This window comes from Rousettus aegyptiacus, unplaced genomic scaffold (assembly GCF_014176215.1).
Source record: "Rousettus aegyptiacus isolate mRouAeg1 unplaced genomic scaffold, mRouAeg1.p scaffold_m13_p_7, whole genome shotgun sequence".
In the NCBI taxonomy this organism is placed as follows: Eukaryota; Metazoa; Chordata; class Mammalia; order Chiroptera; family Pteropodidae; genus Rousettus; species Rousettus aegyptiacus.
The window spans coordinates 38,664,965-38,687,692 of NW_023416310.1; the positions used below are offsets into that span (position 1 = coordinate 38,664,965).

At 33.2% G+C, this 22,728-nt stretch overlaps 1 protein-coding gene and 1 pseudogene across 5 annotated transcripts in view; both read left to right on the forward strand.

Moving 5' to 3' along the window:
* Positions 1-538: 538 nt before the first annotated feature.
* KIAA1841 (KIAA1841 ortholog) overlaps positions 539-22,728 on the forward strand; it is a 62,119-nt gene continuing 39,929 nt past the window's right edge. The window contains exons 1-4 of one of the 5 annotated variants that reach the window (XM_036224154.1): positions 539-6,560; positions 14,445-14,603; positions 20,343-20,526; positions 21,284-21,377. In XM_036224154.1, the coding sequence (XP_036080047.1) occupies positions 14,454-14,603; positions 20,343-20,526; positions 21,284-21,377 (428 nt within the window). In that variant the 5' untranslated portion in view covers positions 539-6,560; positions 14,445-14,453. Of the gene's footprint in view, positions 6,561-9,791; positions 9,971-14,444; positions 14,604-20,342; positions 20,527-21,283; positions 21,378-22,728 lie in introns of those variants that run through there. The other 4 variants (XM_036224153.1, XM_016129634.2, XM_036224156.1 and 1 more) reach the window with 4 other exon arrangements.
* On the forward strand, positions 19,192-19,310 carry LOC118605633 (annotated as a pseudogene).

Below are 22,728 nucleotides of genomic sequence, written 5' to 3' on the forward strand. Positions count from 1 at the left end.
AACTTGTGGAAATTTTGTTCTTGAAACATTTTTGATAAAACAAATTACTATATTTGGTATTGAGACATCTGAATTGAATGCTGTAATTGAAGTAGAGGTGAAATGTTGAGTCAGCTCTAGTTAGGTTACATAAGGTGAGTCTTTATGATAGAAATTGTAACTGCTATTAAAGATATGTAGGGAGAAGAGTATAGCACAGAATGAATACAAAACAGCTTCACTTCTTTTTTTTTCTGGTTAAGTATGCTAAATTGTAATATACATTATCTGACTACTAACTATTTGTGTTTGAAAATTCCTTTTTTATTAAAATTCTAGAAAAGGAATTTAGGACTGGAATAAGAAATTTTATAACCTTTTTTATTATGCCAGTTTTAGTATAATTTTGTGAGATGAGATTAAATGTAATGTTCAAGGCTCCAATATGTTATTTTTAGAAATTTATTTAAGGAGTACTATTTTACAGAAATTACTAACTAAAACCAAAATATTTTTTATTAAATAAAATAATAAGTCACATGTTACAATAAAAAAACAGGTTTTCTTTACAGATTTTTTTCTTATTTTATCAGTTTAGAAAGGAAAAAGTAAGAGAACTATGTATTTTCTTGTTGACATTTTATTTAGATACTTGATTTTGTCTGTCACTGTGTCATAATTATACATTTACTTGACTATAGCTGTCCTTTATCTTGTGTTTTCTTTAATGGAAAAAAGAACATAAATTGAATGCAGTGAAAATTTTATTTTTAACAGATTGTGAAGTTCCTTTTACTGGACAAATAAAAGTACGTTAAACTTGATTGACTTTTTGAAGATAAACTTATCTCTTTTTTCAGAATTGGAATTGCTATAAAAAAAAAGTCTCTATTTTTCTTCATATCATCGTATATATTAACTACTGCAAACCAGTGTATCTGTTCTATTTCCTTGTGATTTAAAGAAAAATATTAGACTTACATCTATATAAAAGTTATCTAGAAGGTGAGTTAAATAAAAATAAGACCACAAACCTAGAGTCTAATCTGGACACCACCACTGCTTACTGTAAGACTTAACTCACATTATTGTTTAATTTCCTCATTGATAATGTTGGGGAAAATCTGCCTCACGGGAGTGTTTTTAAAAATATAAAGCACAATCAGAAGTAAGATGTTATGGTAGTTACATGTTTTGTAAATTTTTCCATGTATATTTAACTTCTTACATCCTGTGAAAGTATCCTGTGAAAGTATCATACAAGTATGTATCTCAGTCTAGAATTTCCAATTCATACACAAAATTAATTAAAAATTAAAATTAGTTTACTTGTATATATGACTTTGCCAAATGTAGTTTTAAATTATTTTGCTGAATATCAAAACAGCCTAACTTAGAAAAACACAGTGGAATATTTATACAGCACAAAGATTTGTTTTTGCAGCATTGTCTTGAAATATCCTTTCATATTATATAGTTTTTATATTTATCTTATTTGAGAAAATGAACTGTTTCATTTAAAGTCAGCTAACTTACAGATCATATGGGGTACTTACTATATTATGGCCCATGAACAATTTTCCACATTTAAATAATGTTTAAATAATCTAAGTCTTAATGTTTCTGCTCATGTAAAATAAATGTTTTGTTTTAATTTTTAAGGATATCAGATGCTCAGACTTGAGTCAGTCATCAATCATACTTTTTATCAATGATACTAATGTCACTGATCTAGAAAGGCTACATTTTTGTACTATTTTATTTTACTCTATTCATTTCCTGCCTGCAAATCAATACTCCCCTTTCTTACTGTATTTAATATTTATCTTTCCAAGCCATCTTCCAAATTTTGAGTATGTTTCCATGAAAAAATTATCTAATAATATTTCTTGTATAAGTTTTAAATCTTTAAAATTAATATAGTATAAATCTCATTTTCTAACTTTCATAAAATATTAGATTTTTAAGACCTATTCCTGTTACTGCTATAACACGCTTCTTTCTGACTGACACGTTTATTGCATTCACATGGCAGTAGTTTATCTTTTCCTCTAGTGATAGATACTTAGGTTGTTTCCAGCTGTTCCCACTTCTACAAATTTGTACATATCTTGTTATGAACCTGCCCTGTATTTTCTGTGGTAGTATATATGTCCTAGAGTAGAATGGCTGGGGTTTTGGATGTATACATATTTAATTTTAGTTAAGTAACGCTGGCTGCTTCCTAGAAATGGTTCTCCCAGTTTACACTTGACCAGCAAGATATAAGGGTTTCATTTTCTCTAAAGTCTTTAGCAGCACTTAATATTTCCTGATTTTTGTTAATCTGATATGTGTAAAACTGTATTTTGGCTTAATATGCGTTATCTGATTACTAATGAGGCTGAGCATTTGCTTTTTAGACATTCTGGTTTTCTATTCTGTGGAAAATACTATGCTTGTAGTTTGCCCGTTTTTCTGTTAGGTTTTTCTCTTACCGATTATAGCACAAGACTTTTTTTATAGATTCTAAATGTTCAGATGTTGGAAATAACTTAGTCTTATTTGTTAATTCTTGTCTTGATATCCTTCATAGAATGGACATCTTTAATTTTCTCCCTAATTGTTTGTGTTTTTTAGGTCTGTTGTTCTGTCAGTTTTATAGTTTTACTATTTAGGTCTTTAACTTTAATTGGAATTATTTTTGGATATAGTATGAGATACGAATCCAACTTTTTCTCCAAATAGTCATTAAGGGGAAAGGGTTAACTAAACCTCTTCTCTCTCTGTCTATGGGGAAATTATCTTGGGTTTACTTTTTCTTTAGCACAATTTTTTGGGAGAAATCTGCTGGGTTTAGATAAATATGGTGTTATGATAAATAAGGTAAATATGCTATTTATCCAGCAAAATTTTTTAACTGTAAAATGAAAAAGCACAGGCCTTGAGACTTCTGAATAAGGTACGACTCGTAACTGATAGGTCCTGTGGCACATGAGGCTTCTCTAAGAAGGATGCTTTCCTCTGTCCGTGCTGTGTTTACTGTGCTGTACTATCCTGCCGAACTAAGTGACCTTGGTGCCAAGTTATATTCTTTTGGTCTTATGAGTGTGAATGTCTGCTGGGCATGCTGAGAAGGATTGTCGCAGTTTTTCTAACACCATCTGCTAAATATCTGTATTTTCCCCATTTTATTACATACCAATTTCCCATAAACATGAAACTGCTTGGGGCTTTCTGTTTTATTGATATATGTCAGTTCTTTTTCCTGTATAATATTTTAATTAATGTAACTTTGTAATATGTCTTAATATCTGCTAGGTGAATCTATTTTGTCCTTTATTAAAATAAGCTTTTTGTGAATTTATGTTCTTCTGTATAAACTTTCATATCAACTTACCAGTTTCCCTAAAACAAGATGTTGAGATTTTGATTGGAATTGCATTGAATTTATAAGTTAGTTTAGAGAGAATTAACATAATTTACAATAGCAAATCATCTCATTCATGAATATAATTTCTCCATTTAGGATATCATGTATTTTTTTTTTTTGGCTAATTCCTGGGTTCTTTGTCATTTTTGTTGCCATTGAAAATGGTATTCTATTATTTCTGTTACAGAGGAATATATCGAACTTGGTATATTTATCTTGTATTTACAGCTTTAAAGAAATGCTTATTCTAAATTTTTTAGGAATCAAAATGTTATTTTAATCTGTTTTGGCTTGATGTAAATAGCTATAGTCAGTAACTGAAATAAACTTGCATTTTTAACCTTTAACTGGTTTTCTGCTCAAGATAGTATAGATTATACACATATTAGGAAGTTCACATAAAGCATTGTGAGTTAAACACCATTATTATCTTGCATCAAAATAGTTTGCTACTTCATAACAAGAAAAGAGGACTTTCCAAAAATGAGCCCTAGACCCTGAATAGGCCACAAAATGAACCACAGATTTGGAATTAGTGTTAGCTTGATTGAGGAAAGTATTTTAATTTTATGGCCTTTTGATTCTTCAACCTTCAAAACTGTAGTTGGAGTTGAGAATTTTATTTCCTTCCAGCTCTAAAATTATTCTTCCATACTTGCCAATCAGCTAACTCACTCCTCCCATGAAAAGCAGTAAGCGAAGAAGAGGAGGGAGAAAAAGGCACCAGAGTTATTCTAGAGAAATACTTCCATGAGGAAATGTGAGGTAGGAATTATGTTAGATTAAACTGTATGATAGATTTAATTCATATTTTAAATTTTTCTCTATATTTGCTTATTTTTTGATCTTAGATGTTTCTAAAAAGAATGTATTTAAAATCTCCAGTTGTTGATAGCTTCTTATTGTTTTATGAGTTATTTCATACTTATATCACCTTATTACAAGTTTTGTACTTATGCCTTCTGCTTTTTTTATACATCAGATTTTCCTCTGTAGGTTTAAAAGCTATACAGGCTATTCATGCTATTTTTATTCTTGTTGTGGTTATGTTTATTTTTTTCCACCAGTGTTTGAAATTCCCAATATTGGAGTCATAACAACACAAGAATGCTGGCACACTCTCATCCTCCCTGCTTTCTTCTCCAGACACTTCTCCCTGTTGTCTTCCTACCTCTTTTCATTCAGCAATGTTGGTATCACTTGAAGTTTTTATTCTAGATTGTTATGGTTAGTTTTTTATTGTTAGTATTTTCCTAGTTGAACAAATAACTTTTCTGAAGTTATTTTTCCATACTTCGTATATATGTTTTATCTGTTCATTTACATTTTTAAGTATCAAATTAATACAGTCACATGGTTTTAAAAATACAAATTGTGATTTAAAAAACAAGGAAGTAAAGTAGTTCCCTGCCTCACACCAGAGACCTGATCCAAAAGGAACCACATTTAACTTTTTTGCTGTTACGTGTTTACCTTGTTTCTAAATAATATGCTCATCTGGCTTTTTCTCAACTTACCAATTTTAGAGGTTATCTATTAACCTGCTTTCTTCTCCCAACCCCATATAGTATTTGACTGCCCTGCACTACTATCTCACATTTCCTCTTACCCCATCTTCCCAGTAAAATAATATTTTAACTCTGAGTCAAGTCAGTGAAAATGTTTGCATTACCATGTAAATATTGTTTCCCCTTTTCATTTCTTATATAACATTTTGGTTTTCTTGGCATTGATATTGCCTTTTTTATTTGCCTAGTTTCTGTGTACTGTATCTGGCTACGAGGATTAAAATATGTAGAATAAAGTAAGCCCCAGATAAAAGACAACTCATTTAAGTAGCATGCCTTTTACGTGGCAAATTAGAATTGATATTTTAATTGCCCCCAGCAATACATTACAAATGTGTTTGTAATACATTTGCTTCCAGGATCTGTGGATCTTTGGAGTCATCTTTTTAATCCTGGAAATTTCGCAATTATCTTCATTCTGTCTGTTCTCTTTGGGATTCAAATTAGACAAATCTTAAACCTCATTCTGCCCTCCATATCTTTCTCTTTCATATTTTCCATCTCTTTGTGTGCTGAAATCTGGGTAATTTTTTAATGTATGTTTGTATATTCACTCCAGCTATTTCTAACTTACCATTTAACTCATTCACTGAGGCATCTTTAAATTTCCATAATGATATTTCAAATTTAAAGTTACATTTCAATAATTATATCTAGAAGTTCTGCCTTATTGTTCAGTCTCCTTGTTCATTACTGGTAACTTGTCATGCCCTGTATCTAAGAGTGCCATGTTAATGGCTAAAAGAACTCCAGTATCTGCAGTCTTTGGAGGTTAAAATGTTTGTCGTTCTGACTTTCACAATAGTGTCTGGCCTCTTCACAGTTATGGTGATCTTGATTAGCTTCTCACTTGTTAAAATCTGAGTTCTGAAGGCCAAAACCAGGGAAGGCTTGACTCCACAGAGGATTCACTTCTGCCTTCACTGGTAGTAGGATGGAGGCATCATCATCATTCTGGGACCACTTCAGTCTTCACTTGAAGGTCTCAAGTAGGAGACCAGGATAGACCCAAAGATCAGAATCCTGACAACTTTGGGCAGCCACCCTCAGGGCACCTGCACCCTTCCCTTCTGCCTGCAGTTTCTCAGCTGACTGGTTTTAATGGATTTTACATGCCCCCATATTTTTATGATCCAGCAGTGCTTTAATGTGTGTGTATCTCTGCCAGCATGTTGTTCAGCAGGAGAGCCTCACATGTGGCCCACTACAGTGCCAAAAGTAGAACTTCTCTCCAATTTCCAGACACAGCCTATTATAACAAATTTTACATTATAAAATGTCAATAAATATCTTTTTGCTTCTTTGAGACATTTTGTTTAATATTTACTTCATAAAAAGTCTTAGTTTGAAATTAACTGGGAAACTCAATATGTGCAATGGGATATGAGGAGAAACCAGAAATGAAGAAGATATTAACACCAGAAAGTAGAAAAGGCATAATTTCTATTAGTAAATTTAATAAGGAAACACATTTCATCTTGTTTTTCTCATTTACCATAGATCCTCACACTTCCTTAAACTAAGACAGACATTTGGGAACTTCTGCTTTAAGATTTAGGAAGATTCCTAAGTGCCTTCTGACTGACCAGAGAAAAAAGCAGGTAATAGCATAGTTTTATGTATTTTTTGTACTCTATGGCAGTATTCTTTGAAAATAGTTCATATATGGTACATGACAACTAAACTCATAAGCTATTTGCAAAAACCTACTCAATGGTCTTAATGATTAAACATACAATACTTTACAAATTTTTAAAAGCCAACCGAAATGAATTTCTTAATAAATATTAACACATTTTCCATTTGAAACTTGTTAATATTCATTAAGTTCAAAATATCTACTTCACTGAGTTGTTGAGAGTATACTGTGTATTAAGCACTTAGCAGAGGACCTAGCATATAGTAAAGGTTCTCGTTAAAGTTGATAAGCACTTGATAATGGTCAGGTTATCAAGATGTGGTTTCGAATCAGGAGCTGTCTTTAAGGACTAAAGACCTGCTTCAGGGGACAAGAGGAAAAGTTATTGTTCAGGAATAAGCAGCCAAGATTCTTCAATTTGGGCATAGAACTGCCACACAAACACGTGTGGTGATGACACCACGTAGGACTTGTAGTCTGGATATGTGGTATATCAATTTAAGTGGGTATTGTGAACAGGGACCTCCACTCTTTGCTGGGGAATACAGCTCCACACTGAGATATAGTAACCATCAGAGACTTTGGGGGAGTGAACATGCCTCCAATACCTTTTCGATTTTCCAGACTTTGAAGCAGCATGAAGAAAATGTGCTTATTGACATCTACTACTATGCCACATTATTTTTGTTTTTATTGTTTTGCCGTGTCATGAAGAAAGTCATGTTTAGTTTTAAATCTTGTTTTGCAGTAATGTTTGGTAGTAGCTGGAGCCCGAAAGGCATTGCATTTATTTTTATTGCCGTTTATTTCTAAACATTTTTGTGTGTGTATATATATATTTTTTGCAGTAATAATGGAGTTCCTTTTTTAGTTTCCCATTTCACTGTAGTTAAAAATGTTTAAAAAACAATTTATTCTAATTAAGTCAATAGTAGGGATCTGGATAGCTTATAATCCTGAAACTAGACTTGTGTAGAGACTGCTGATTGACCACCAATATTCACTCTCCCACAATTTAAAAGTGGAACTCCCATTACCAGTCAGTTGGGTTACACAGGTGCTCAAAGGAGCCTACATTAGCTTCCTTCTTTATGGTAAGTTGTAGCCGATGGGATGTAAGTGGAAGTGATACATGTGATTTTTGGATCAGGCTTTTAAAAGTCCTAGGGCATTTCTTGCCCTGTCTCCCATTCCTTCTTTGAGGTGTGGAACATAAGAGTGAGCATTCTGCAGCCATTTCAAAGGCCACGATGGAAGTTGCATGTCAAGGATAGCAAAGCAACCATGCCAGTCCTGAACTATGGTCTCTATTTCAATTTGAGAAACTTTTTATCATGTTCGAGCCACTGTATTTTGAGTTTCTTTGTTAAAGCAACTTAGTCTGTACTAAATCTAATAGAGGGATAGATGAACTTATGAACACAAAAGGGTTAGACTTGATGAAGAGGGGGAAGTAGATGGAAGTCTTAGGTGAAACAATGCTAAAGAAAGATTCTTCCTTGGGCAAGGTTATTGAATCTAATGAGTTGGCTATTTCACCTTGGATAAGTCTCTTATACTCACTCTGACTTTAAAATGAAAAGATTGAAGAAGTTGATCTTTCAAGGATCCTTTCTAGCTCTATCATTTTGTAAATGAATATCGTTCTAGAAAAGAGGAGAGATGAAAATCTTCAAATGTAATGTACCTGAATTGATTCCTCGTTGATGCATAGTAGTATGTGGATTAACAGCAGGAGTAAATATTATGGATGCGATCCAGAGCTCTATTCTGTTTCTGCTTGCGAACTGGTTAATTCTTAACTGACTTAATTTCTTTTGGTTGAACCTTGCTAAAAGCAGGGAGTGGTAGCCAACATAAACTTACTTTCTGACCTTTTCTCAACCACTTGCCTCCGAATTACAGGCTTGATAATCTGCCTTCCAAGTTAACACAGATGACACTTCCCAATACATTTGGAAAGAGTCACCACTCTTCCAGCCAACAATATGTTTCTACCTGACAATGCCATATAGATCTTTGATCTTTGTTATTGTGACACACCATTTTCAGGGACCAACTTTCCCTTTTAGGGACTTCACTAAATTTCTTTAACAAATAGGCCAAAAAATAACAGTAGCTAAAACAAGATAGACATTTTTCTCATGTAATAGTCCAAAAGTAGACAGTCAGTCTAGAGCCTGTTAGGGAGCTTTCCTTCACAAGATAATTCAGGGGCCAGGGTCCTTCTATATAATTGCTTTGCCGTCCCTGAGGGGTCCTTCCTATGATGGCTCACCACCGTCATAACTGGGTTCCAGCCTATGTGAAAAGAGAAAGAGGATGTAGAGAGCAGAAAGCCTCTCTTTAAGAATTTACCTGATATCTTTGTGGTATAAAACTTGCCCAATATTAATATCATTGTGGGACAAAATTAGAAGATTTGCTGAAAATCATAGGAGATAAAATTGGAAAATACTGACATAATGTACAGTTAGCCACTTAATCATCAGATCTCATTATAGTAATTATTCATTTGGATAGGGCTTTACTTCTGTCCTTTCTGATCCTAACATTTAGTTTTGGTTCTCAGAATAGACATGTTCCAAGTGGAAATTTAAAATTTAATATTGACATGTAGCATTTACCCTACAAGACTGAGCTTTACATATTTACTAGTTCCCCAGTGGTAATATTCACAATAACACACTCATGCTGAACCTATTAATGTGAATGAAAAGTGAATTTGTAACCCAGCGCTACTTATATTTTTCAAGAGGTGCCTCTTGATAAAGACAATGCTTAACTCAAGATACTTTTGGTGTCCCTCAGATTGTACAATTTTCCCATTCTACCTAACTCAAGCAGCTATATACCAAAGTGACTTGCATTGCCAACCATTTTATCCATTTCTGAGTTTTCTTTCTCCTGTATTCCCCTTTCTTCTGGACTCAAGAGTTGGTCACCTAAGATCCGGCTTGGAAGATCTGGTTGCTAAGAGACAAGACGCTGGGAGGGTGGGGACGCTGCACTGCGACAAACCTTGGAGTCAGTGCAAGAGAGGGTAGGGGAAGGCAAAGGCGAGGAGAGGCGGCCGCTTGCCGCAGCCGCGAGTTCGGCTCCCTCCCGCCCGGCAGGAGCTCGTCGCTCATTGGTTCTGCCGCTGTGGTGCTGGCCTGTGATTGGAGGGGCGTGTTGGGCCCGGCGGTACTCCGCCCCCGGGCGCTAGTCCCGAGCCGCTTACCAGCGGGCGGGCAGACGTGTGAGGGCCTCATGTGAGGTCCGTGAGCCGGACTGCGGGCCGGGTCGCGGGAGGTTCATGGCTCGAGAGCGGGCAGAGCTGGCTACCTCAGGTGACGGAGGCTCAGCGCGGTCCGCAGCGGCCCTGTGGAGGTAAGCAACATGCCGAGGGGCCTTACGCAGGAAGTGCGGCGAGGGGCGGCACCGCTGGCAGCCAGCGCGTTCTCGCCGCGGCCTCCTTCCCTGGCCACCCGGCGCGGCCCGGCTTCCGCAGCCCAAACTCCTGCGGACGTCCCCACGCGTAGCCTGCCGCCTGCCGGTCCTGCATGCCGCGGATCCGCGTAGCCCGCGCACCAGCTGAGGGAAGCCCAGCTTCTGCCGACGCGGCCGCGCCCCACTGCCCGACGCCTTTGTCCGCCCGTATGCCTGCGTGCGGGGAGAGTTTCTGCCCCAACGCGGGCTGTACAGGGGACGACACCCCGCGCAGTGAGCCTCTAGGCGGAAGGTTTGCAGGGCTCTGATCTATTCATCCTGGATTTCGGATATGATTATACTTTCTTCACGATGAAAGCCAACTGGTTCCATTCTTGTTTGAGGTCAGGAAACCTGGACACCAGTCTTCTCCCCTGGTGCAGGATGACTCAGTGTTACCTCCCATCCCCTGACCTGCCCTGCTGGCCCCCTCTTGCTTACCAACTTAACGCTAAGAAAAAAAGCTTGTCTACAAGAGTTTTTTTCTATTTCAAAAAAGGAAAAAAATAAGATGCCAGTCGTGGACCTCTGTTTGTTCTTAGTTAGATTGGTCTAATTAATACATTTAAATAAATCAATACTGTAGGAATAAGATGTGATATTAATACATTTAAATAAATCAATACTGTAGGAATAAGATGTGATATTAAAAACTGTATTAAACAAATATAATTTTCGTTTCTGGTAAATAACACGATTCACCTTAAACTAACTTTTTAAATGTATTTTATCACAAATGGGAGTAGATTCAGTAGTAGTGTAATTTGAGCTTCAGACTTTTATGTCACCGTTTTTGATAAGTCTACACTGTTTTCCCAAAATGAGGTGCACTGTGACAACTATTCCAAGAGAATTCTGTGTTATTAAGGGTTATCTATCAGTGCTATGCCTGTCACACTTACATTCAGACTTCTAAGGGATACTTTCTTTAACATTCCTTTGACTGGAATTAATACTATGTAGTCTTCCCTTGATTGGGATGATTCAGTTTTGTAAAGAAAATGTCAACAGGAAAAATTTTTTCCTATCTAGATTATTTAAATTATTCTTAAACAGGTATACTATGAGTATCATATTTGAAATATACATATAAGTATTTAATCTGGACAGTATTTTTGATTAGCCAACAGGTGCATGCACATTGTAGGCCACAATAAATATTTTAGAAACTTTTAGGAAATGAAAAAAACAGCACCCAGGTTCTTACCCTGGATTACATTTTAGACAACTTTCTACTGAGACCCAAACAAATTATAATAGAATACCCCATGCCCTAACATATATCTCAAATTTCGTGGTATGACAAATGCGTGGTATGACAAATGATGATGTGCTAGGCACACAAGTGGAGAACAATGAAGTTCTGTAAAATCTATTTTCAACTAGACTCAAGACAATGTTTTACAGTTATTAAACTAATTCTTAGAAACTTTTAATACCAATAATGGCCAAAATAAGAAGAGGAAAAATAATAATAATAAATACCTTTTGTGTGCCAGGTAGTGTACTGGGTGCTTTATATATATTACTATTTAATTCTTAACCCCAAAAGTAGATATTATTTTTTTATAGCTGAGAATTAAAAATGGTAAAGCTGGATAAGAATCTAGATCTGACTTTTTATTCATTTTGTTGAAGACATACTTCATTTAAAAGTTGCTGTCTCTCTTTTTGTCTGTCACATTTATCTTTATGAATTTGTTTAATCTCAGGATATCTGGAACAGTAATGTAGTTTACTACTACCAACATATAGTCCTTCCTGTGTACCAAGTAGCTCTGTCCATATCCTCAAAAGTATTGGGGCTAGCTACTATTCTTTGTTTTACAGATGAGGAAATTGAGTGATAGAGATAAGTAATCTCAACCAGATGGTACCTTAATGGTAAAACTGGGATGAAGATTTGGGCAGTCTGGCTCCAGAGTCTATACACTTATCCACAACAGGATTCTGGCCTATCTATACCTCTCTGGTTGCTAGGAAGCTACGCTATTAGAGTGTATAATATTTTTATTTGTTTCTTTTTAATGTACATGCAGACACATGTAAGATAACTTTATGATGTCTATCACCTGTTGTCCTATACCAGTGTTTTTTGTAAACAATTACATAGTACTAATCATTGTTAACACTTATTGAGAACTTCTACATTCCAGTTCCACATTCCAACATTTAAACATCTCACATAATCTTCGACACAATCTAGGAGGTGTATACTATTTATGCTGCATCACCTTTGTAAGGAGCTTTTATTGTCTTTAAGTGCTTCCATAAAATTATCATTTCTATTTTATTATATCAGACGTATTATCATTGCTTAATTATATTGCTTAGGTTCAAATGACTTACCTTGACTAGCGTATATGGAGTTAAAACTCAAACCAGAGCCGTAGACTCCCATGTACATGGCATTTTACATTGTACCGGTCTGGCAGTAGACTTTTGCTTTGTACTTCTTGTCTTAAAATAGATGGCATTTTCCATGCGAACAGCTTCTATTTGGAAATTATATTCCGAAACAAAAATTCATCATCAATTAAACCATAGATAGGAGGAGCCACAGACCCTTGTCATTATTTCTTCTGTAAATTTATGTTCTAACTTCAGATACAATGCCTGGCATGTAGTGGCGGCTCAGTAAAGGTTTGAATAAAATAAGAAATATCTCATATACATTGATACAAAAAGAGTCTTAAAATTCTTTTGTTTTTAAATTTTAGTTTCATTGAAGTATAATTGATATAAATTCTTAAAATTTTTTAAGTTTTAGTGGTGTAGCTTCTTTTTCTGTTTGACACCACAGCCTGCACCCTCCCCTGCCTCATCAACAGAAGCTTCTTAAATTGTTTCACTAAATCATAACTAACTTTAAAAATATGCTAGTCTCTTTGCCCTAAGCCATCATTTCCAACCTACTGTTTCCCCTGTTATATACCTCTTATGTATAATGGAAACAGCATGGATGTGAGTCAGTTTAACTTCGCTCTGCCTCTTATTAACTCTATAGCCTTGTACAAATGACTTATCTGAATATGTTTCATCTCTTGTAAAATTGGGGGGAAGCACCTATTTTCTAGGAGTGAAATAACTTATGTATAGACTTAGCATTGTTCCTTGCTACTAGTAAATATTCAACAAATAACGGCTATTATGTGCCTCTCCTCCTCCCCTTCATGGCTCCCCTTTGCTTTGACTCTCAGTAGTTGATTTTCAAATGATCTGCTTGTCTGCTGGTACTCCTCACTGGACCATAAACTCTTTGAGGACAGAGACTGTGCCATGTTTATTTTTGTATCCCTGATGTTTGGGATGTAGTTGAGATTCACTAAATGTTTATTGAACTACATTCGTTTGAAAAGTCATCTAGCGCTTTTTCCTTGGTGATCTTTGCCTGAAGATTTTGGACACCATTGGTCACTGGGTTTGTTATTCAAGGGCTCCTGGATTGAACTAGAGGATGTGATGTGAGCAGAGATGGGTGGAGAGCCAAGTGAAGAAGCAACAGAAGCTTCCATTCTGCAGGAGTGAGTGGGTGTGTGCATGTGTGTGGAGGTGTCTTAGCTTTTTATATATGAGTGGCAGGATGTGTGTCTGAGTGTGTATATAAGGAACATTATTAGACTAATTGTCACATTGCTACTTACAAGGAAGAAGAGAAGAACTTTCCCAAAAAAGTTGTTTCGAACAAATAAAAATACTAATTACAGCTGTTGATAATAATCTCCCTGTCATTTATAGCTAATAATTACATGGCACAATAACAATGATTATAGTTATTCTAAAATGTCAGATGAACTTGGTTTTAAGTTTCATTTAATTGATCAGTAAAAAATCAAGTATACTCAGCCTTCCTTGTTTGTAGCATGTCATTCACTCACAGAAAAAATAAACATTGTTTAGGGCTAAAATAAAATTATAATTTTTTATAACCAGCTATTTTTTTTACAGTTTAATTCCACCATCCACACATTGCTAATCAAAGTGTAAACTAGGCACACTTAAGGATTTTTTTTAGGAAGATATATTCAACTTTTACCTCCAATGTTTTATTATAAAAAAAAGTTGAAACATACAGCAAAGTCAAAAGAATTTTACAATGAACACTTGTATATCTTATATTCTACCATTAATATTTTATTTTACTTTTTTATCATGTATTTATCAGTCCATCCTTCATCCATCCACCAATCCATAGTCTTGAAATGCTATTATATATGAAGAGCTTGAGCTGTATATTCTGAGTTTATTTTAAGTCAGTTTTATTTTTCCTTTACATAGTAGCAGGTAGTTCTTAGGAATGAATTATTACTGATTTATAATGTTCTGAAAACATTTGGATATCAAACGTGAATAAATTTGTCGTCTTCATCTCCAGTTCCAAAAGATGAGTCGTGGATATTCAGAAAACAACAATTTCCTGAACAATAACAGCCAAATGGTGTTGGACATGATCCTTTATCCATTAATTGGAATTCATCAGACCATCAACTGGGAAACTGTGGCAAGGCTTGTGCCTGGATTAACACCCAAAGAGGTAAATAACAGTCCCACAGATATTTCCTGAAAAAATCAGGAAAAGTGATCAATTTTAAAGAACAATTAGTAAGAGGGAAAAAAAGTTCGAGTTTTATATATTATATACGCAAGTATAAATACTGAATGTGCACATGATATAATTTGACTAGATAAAAACTATATAAATTTTATAATAAATTAACCCACCTGGTATGTTTAAATTCAGCCTTACTTTACATGTTTACACAACTGAAAATTCACTAACAATATCTTAATTTAAGCAGTAGAAGTATTGCTATAAAATTATGGGTAGAAAGAATTTTTGTAAATAAGATTTCATGGTATTAAATCCCTAATGCTATGAGTAATGTACAGAAAAAAATTAAAAATTTCTAGTGTTGACTCATTATTTTTCTCATAATGTAAATTAAATGAGCACTAACAATGCTAGGAGGTATAAACTCACCTATACCACCATAAACCTCATTTTCATATAGATACAAATGAAAACTAAAACTAACACAATTCAAACTAATGTGATAATAGTGTTTTGCTGAAATTAGATGCCGATTATAAACACAAAATTATGCTGTCTATTGTGGCATGAAATATTTTGTATTCAGCCAGCTCTGCCATGTGCCTTGCAAAGCCTTCATTCGTCCTCCACTTTTCTCTCTTTAACCTATTATGAAGCCTTAGGTTACAACATGACATTACTTGTCTTCCCTTGGTGCTAATACATCTCTCCTCTACCAAGTTCCTTCCCTACCTTTGTCCTTTATAAAAATTACCCTTGGACACTTTAAATATTTCTTAGTATAGAAATTACTTAATTGTAAACAGATAGTCAAATAGGCACTGAAATATTCTTTTATCCTGATAATCTAGATGATTTTATTAATGTTATTATACTCAGAATCTAAACTTAAAGTCTAAAAATTCTTATAGGGAACTCTTAGATTTCTGGTAATTCATCCATGAAACCCTAGTTTAAGAAACCTATTTCTGCTGTTATAAGGACTCCTAAAGTGGGATTCATCTAAGTTCTAGAAGTAGATAATGACATTAATGATTTTCTCCAGTAGGTTTTAATCATTTTCACCTCTGCCTGGCCCACTGAATACATTCAGTAAATCCTTGTGAAATTAGTGAATGAACCAAATTCCACTTTTCTTTTTTATAGTTGAGAAAAACAATACCCACAGAGATTACTTACTCTCAGTTATGTTATAGGTCTTTGTGAAATGATGAAGAAACTTAAGTTTTAATGTATATTATCACTCTCTAATTTATACATTTTCACCTTTTAGACTTTAAAACATGTTACACTTTAAAACAGGGCAAACCTGTGAATTCAACTATTTTTCCAACTTTTTATTGTCAGCATCCCTGTATCTTTTATATAGATTCAGCAATTCTAGGTATTTGCTTGATCTCTTAATGTATATTTTTCTGTGACATTTAAAAGTTTCAGCATCATAACACTTCATTTCATAGGCTGCTACATATGTCTCCTTAAGATAAAGACATTATTATATAACCACAGTACCATAATCAAACCTAAGAAAATTAACAACAGCTCCATCACATCATGCTGCTATCCACTGCATATTTAAATTCACTCAATTGAGGAAATTTTTATAATCAACATACAGCTAAATAGTGAATCAGACTTTTTAAGTAGTGTTAACTACTAAGTAATATTTTATAATGAAGCAAAACATGTTGTTGAAGTACATACATACAAAGGAAACAGCGAAAATTCAGAATTATAAATCTGATCCTACCTAAAGTAAGATATATACTTTGTGTATATCCTTCTAGGTGTTTTCTGTATGTATATAAACTGTTAAAGTGGACATATAACAAATGTACTGTTTGCTACTTGCTTTTTACTTAACATGTTGTAAACATCTTTATCAGCTAATAGATTTCTATAACATTGAATGGCGATATATTATTTTTTGAGGTATATCATAATTTACTGAACTAGTTCCTTTTATTGGATATTTAGGCTATTGTTTTCAGCTATCGACTACTAAAATACCACTGCACTAAATATCTTATTCTCCTTTCCTTAGAGGGTAATCTCAGAAGCATAATTGCTTGATCAGAGAGCTTGTGCATTTTTAAGACTTTTGTTACATATTGCCTACTAGAAGGGTCATCCATGATATGATCCAGTTATCCTGAGTGCCTAGTCCTTGCACTTTCTTTATCAAGTATTTATGTGTCTTTTCAAAATTCTCATTTTGTATATAGATGTTATCTCATTGCAGTTTTAATTTACCTTTCTTTAAATCACAAAGAGGTTGAACATTTTACATTTTATTGTTCCATGTCCTTTTTCTATTTGTGAATTTGTTGTTTTGTTACTATTGTAATAACAGTTTTGTATATGTTAAATATATTAACCTTTGATCTAGCATATTTTTGTTTGTTTTCAGCCTATTAAGATATTAGTGATATATAAATGTTTAAGTTTGCTAAAATCTGTGTATCTTTTACTTCGCTATCTGCCTTTTTTGTCATGTTTAGAAAATTCTCACCTGAAAGTTATGTATAATGCATAGTCACATATATTTTCCTGATTACTTTTATTTTTAACATGTAAATTTTCACTCTGCCTGGAGTTTATGTTAGTATTAACTTTATCACAAATGACTGGATAATTGCTCAGTCTTTGTTGAATATTTAATTCTTTATTACAGATTTAAAATTCCACCTTCATATCTATTTCTGGATTTACTATTCTAATCCATTGACTTCTTTTTCTAATCCTTTTGACAGTTGCATATTGATTTCCTTAAGTTTTTTGAATGTTCTCTCCCTTAATCTTCTGGATTATAATATTTTATGCATTTTGAATGACCTTCTGGTATATCAAAAGTGGAGAAAGGATGAATTAAGATATTTTAGATAAATGTTTAATTTAGCTGAAATAATGAAACTTATTTTTCCAGAATGATTGTACCATTTTACATTTCCACCAGCAATGTATGAAGTTTCTAATTTTTCCACATCTTTGCCAACATTTTTATTATCTAGCTTTTTTATTATAGCCATCCTAGTGGATGTGAAGTGGTAACTTACTAAGATTTTGATTTGCATTTTTCTGAAGGCTAATGATGTTGAGCATCTTTTCATATGCATATTGGCCCTTTATAGATCTTTGGAGAAATGTCTATTCACATCCTTTACCCATTTTTTAATTGAGTCATCTGTCTTTTATTATCGAATAGTAAGGGTTCTTTATATATTCTATATGCAAGTCCCTTGTCAGATATATGATTTGCAAATATTTTCGCCTGTTTCTTAGGTTGTCTCTTCATTTCCTTGATGGTGTCCTTTGAAACACAAAGTTTAAAATTTTTTTTTACCATTTTATTTTATGTTATGATTAGTTTCAAGCATACAGTACATCGGTTAGACATTTATATAGTTTATGAAACAATCCCCCCAGTTACTCTATCTTCCCTCTGGCTCTACGCATAGCCATTACATTGCTGCTGATTGCATTCTCTATGCTGTGCTCCCCATCCCTATTACCATCTATCAGCTACTAATTTGTACTTCTTTAACCCTTCACCCCATTCTCCCAGCACCCCCAAATCCCCTCTGCCCACCCATCACCAGATTGTCCTTCATATTTGTGAGTCTGTTTTTCATGTTCGTTCCTTTCGTTTCTTAGATTATAAGTGAAATCATATGGTATTTATCTTTCTTTGCCTGATATATTTTGCTCAGCATAATAACCTCTAGGTCCATCTAATTTTTCTCTGTTTTTTGTGCTTTTAGTGTCATAATCTAAAAAACTGTCACCTAATCCAGGCTCACAACGATTTATACCTGTATTTTTTTTTTTTGAGTCTTCTAGTTTTAGCTCTTATATTTAGTCTTTGATCTCTTAGAGTTAATTTTTGTATGTGGTGTGAGTAGGATGTCCGCCTCATTCTTTGCTTATGGTTATCATGTAATTTTTGCTTAAAAACTAAAAACAATTTAATAATATAGTTTAAATTATTTACAGTTTACTTGCTTTTTGTTTAAGCAATCATACTCATTTCAAATATTCACATTCATAATTTTCTTGTTTTTTAACTATTAGAAATCACGGTAAGCTTTGTAAAATAAGAGAAATCTACATTCAACTTTTAATAAAGCTATAAACTTTACCTGAAAGATCTCAGAAGAAACTATGTTTTAACGGTCTACTTACCACTTTCTTTGTGTTACAAAAAATAAACTCATTTTGTAGGAAAAATGAATTTGGCTAAACCATTTATATTCTTTATCTTATATATGTATATGTGAACCTATACATTTTTATAATGTTGTAGCATTTTTTTCTTTGCCCACACTTTCACCATTTTTTTCAATACTCATACAAAAATATATTGTTTCTCATTTATCATATTAATTATTTTTATTTAATTTTAAGACTTTAAAGAGACGAGCATATTGATTACATAGATTTCATTCTATACTTACATATCTTTTAAGTGTCTTTTTTAAAAAAGCATTACTTCACTTTTCAAAGCCTTGATTAGACATTTCTTTGTAGTACTGGTAACTGTATAAACAATTGTTGCTGAAAATGGTGCTTAGTCTACTGCCCTGCCACCCTGAGCAAGCCCAATCCCGTCTGATCTCAGAAGCTAAACAGGGTAAGGCCTGGTTAGTACTTGGATGGGAGACCACCTAGGAAGACCAGGTGCTATAGGTGTAAAAAAAAAAAAAAAAAAAAAAAATTTTAAATGATGCTTAATATCTAGTGGATACTTGTTAAATATTTGATGCTTAATATCTAGTGGATACTTGTTAAATATTTGTGTAACAGTAAATGATGCCATACCCAATGCATTATTCATTTAACATATACACATCTATGTGGGATACATTTTTCTCCTTTTACACCTCCCAGATTACTTGGCGTGCTCTGGAATTTGCTATCCATGTTGATGTTAATGAAGATTTAAAAGCAGATGCTATAGCAATGTTGTTTGACCAAGACCCACAGTAGGAAGGCATTTTATGGTGTGACCTAGTACACACATAGAAATGACATTTTCATGATGTAATATTAAGCCTTACAATGCTTAACACAGTCTTGATATTTTCTAATCTGTTCTATTTTATTTAATCTCAATTGTTAATCTGAACCTTCTAAATTGATTTCATGACTGACTAATGGGTGAAGGTAAAACACTGTGCTAGAAAAACCTGCCCAAATATGTGGCTGTGAAATGTTACTACAGTATTTTCTGCAAGGTAAACCTCACTGTTAGTAGGGACAAAGTCTTTATTATATTAATAAGGAAAATGTAGTGTCACAAATCAGATATTTTTTGGTTTACTTTCCACTGAAGATTAGAATTGGGTCTTAGTCTGGTGGTAAAAATATAAACCAAATTTTTAACTAAATTATTAAAATTGTCAGTTGATAATAGGTGCAGACCACAGAGAAATATGGTTGATAAAGTTATTCTTCATTTTTCTATAAGAGGATAAACATTATGCCTTTGAGTTAAAGCATATTAAAAAAAATATTCTATCCTGAATTTAAAAAAAAAAATTTAAGCCAGAGTCTTTTGTGTATCGAAATGTGTGCTAGTTTTCTAGCTGTTACCCAAATGGATTAATATTTACTTAAAAAATAATTATAGAAAAGTATCTTCCAATAGTAGGCAAGAGAATATCTGCTCATTTTTTAATTAAAAACAAAAACAAAAACCAGACCTACATTTACTGATTACAGTGTGCAAAAAGGTTTGATGAACTGAAGAGCTGTGGAAACTCACCTGTTGACAACCAGTATAGTCTTCTCATGGCGGGAGAGAGTCCTGTGGACACTTTAGCTACCTATATCAAATCCTCGCTACTTGACATACTGGGAGAATTTCAAGAGCCTCCAGTTGGTCAGGGTGCAGTTTCCAAAACAGGTAAGGTGTTAAACAAAATACAGGATTTGTCCTTATAATAGAGAGATTTATTTGCATTTGTATTTTTCCGAATTTTAGAAATTTGTGTCTGTTATATTTGAAAAATTTTTAAGTGTTAATATACAGGTCAAACACTATTACCCCCCAAAATTCTTTACTATATCAAAATTTATTACTCCAGTCTTTTAGCCTAGTTATGTCTAGTTATGTCATAAATTTTAAAGGGTTTTGACTTATACCTTTAATTAATTTTTATTGAGACAATCTCGTTTATCTCTCGTGTTATCTTCTTTACAGCTGTCCTTTATTGTAGTCAGCAGTATCTTCAAATGACACAGTGGAAGGGTAGAAGAGATGTTTTCTGCAATGAGTTAGGAAATAACTGGTTTTAGAAATCCTCAGAGTATAGTGAATTATTTTAATCTCAGCAGCAGTAGAGAGTATTCATGTAAAATTTTACTTCAGAAAGAAAAAACTATATTGTTGGATTTTGAGCATTTGACCCTTATCTGTACACAGAATATCAGGTTTTTAAAATCTTCAGTGTAACATTAGCAATTCGTAATCCCTTTTTTGGACTGTTTTTTCTATATACCTGTAGAAATTTTAAGGGAAATGCCACCTGCAAAGTACCATCTTTAACTAGTCTTGGAAACTATGCATTTACAGTATAACCATTCAATAAGTAAAAACCCGTTCTGAGCTAGAAATGCTAACCTCCCCCCTTTGTTTTTGTATGTTTGTTTCTGTATTTAAGGAAGACATAGTGTAGCTTCCACAAGGAATTGTTCTTCAGAAAGTGAAAATTGTACTACTCGTAATGGTGGAGAAAAGACTGAAGAATCTGAAGGGTAGGAGGCTGGTTCTTTGCTAGATAAGACTTAATATGAATATCAACTTTAAATTATAAACTATATGATTGGTGATTGTATATATCAGTTACCATATTTTAGGAAATTTCATATTACACAATTTCTGAAACAATTGAAATCGGGTTATAGCATGTGTTGAACTATAAATACCTGCTTGATAGCTAAACATAAGGCTTATTTGTATTATTTATAAATTGGACTAATTTTCTATTTAAAAATTCATTTTCATTTTGTAAATATTAGAAATAACATTTACATAAAATTTTGAAAAGTATATTTTAAAATGCAAAGAAAAATCTCTGCCATTCTTCGATTTCATTAAAGAAATTGGATATATATTTTAGACATAAGTATTTGAATATAATTACTCATTATTGAAACATTTAAAAATTAGAATATGTCTTTTAATATATTGCAAGTTTTTATAGTTTTTCTATGGTTTGTATATTTTACATACAATGAACAGATATTTTAAATGTTCACTTTGATGAGTTTTAACAAATGTGTTCACCATGTAACCATCATCCAAATGAAGATATAGAACATTTCACTGTCTCTGAAAGATCCTTTGTGTATCAGTTTTGGTAGGTGGTGGTGGTTGTTGTTGTTGTTGTTGTTGTTTTTATGGTGACATTGGTTAACTAATCCAATAAGTTTCACCTGTACACTTTAACAGTAAGGCATATGTATATTTACATTGTGTGTTTACCTCCTGTATTAGAATTCTTTCTGTCACCACATATTTGATCCATTTTTTTAAATAATAGCTTTATTACTATATAATTCATATACCATAAAATTTACCTCTGAAATAGTTCTAGAGATGGATGGTAATGATACATAACAATATGAATGTACTTAATGCCACTGAACTGTATATTTAAAAATGACTAAAATTTTATGTTATGTGTATTTTACCAGAATAAAAAAATTCCCCCTTTTAAAATGTATAATTCAGTGATTTTTAGTTTATTCACAAAGATTTTTAACTGGTAGGTTTGTTTGTATGGTACAAAAGTTTTATCAGGTAATTTTTTTTTTTTAACTGGAATTATCTAGTATTTCATATTGTGGTCCAGAAAACCACAGGAACTTTATGCTTCCTTATATCAGTCATTCCCTGTTTATATTTTGACCATAATTTCTTTGGAAGAATAATTTGTGAAGTTATTTAAGTTTCTTTGACTTTGACAGAGTATTGATTAATAATCCTTTTTCTGGTAGCCCAATTTTATTTCAACTGTAATTTTTTTGTATTGGAAATGTATGAAGTAGAGTTAAACATACATTAGATTCATTTTATAGGACACTATCTCTTCCTATTTCATTT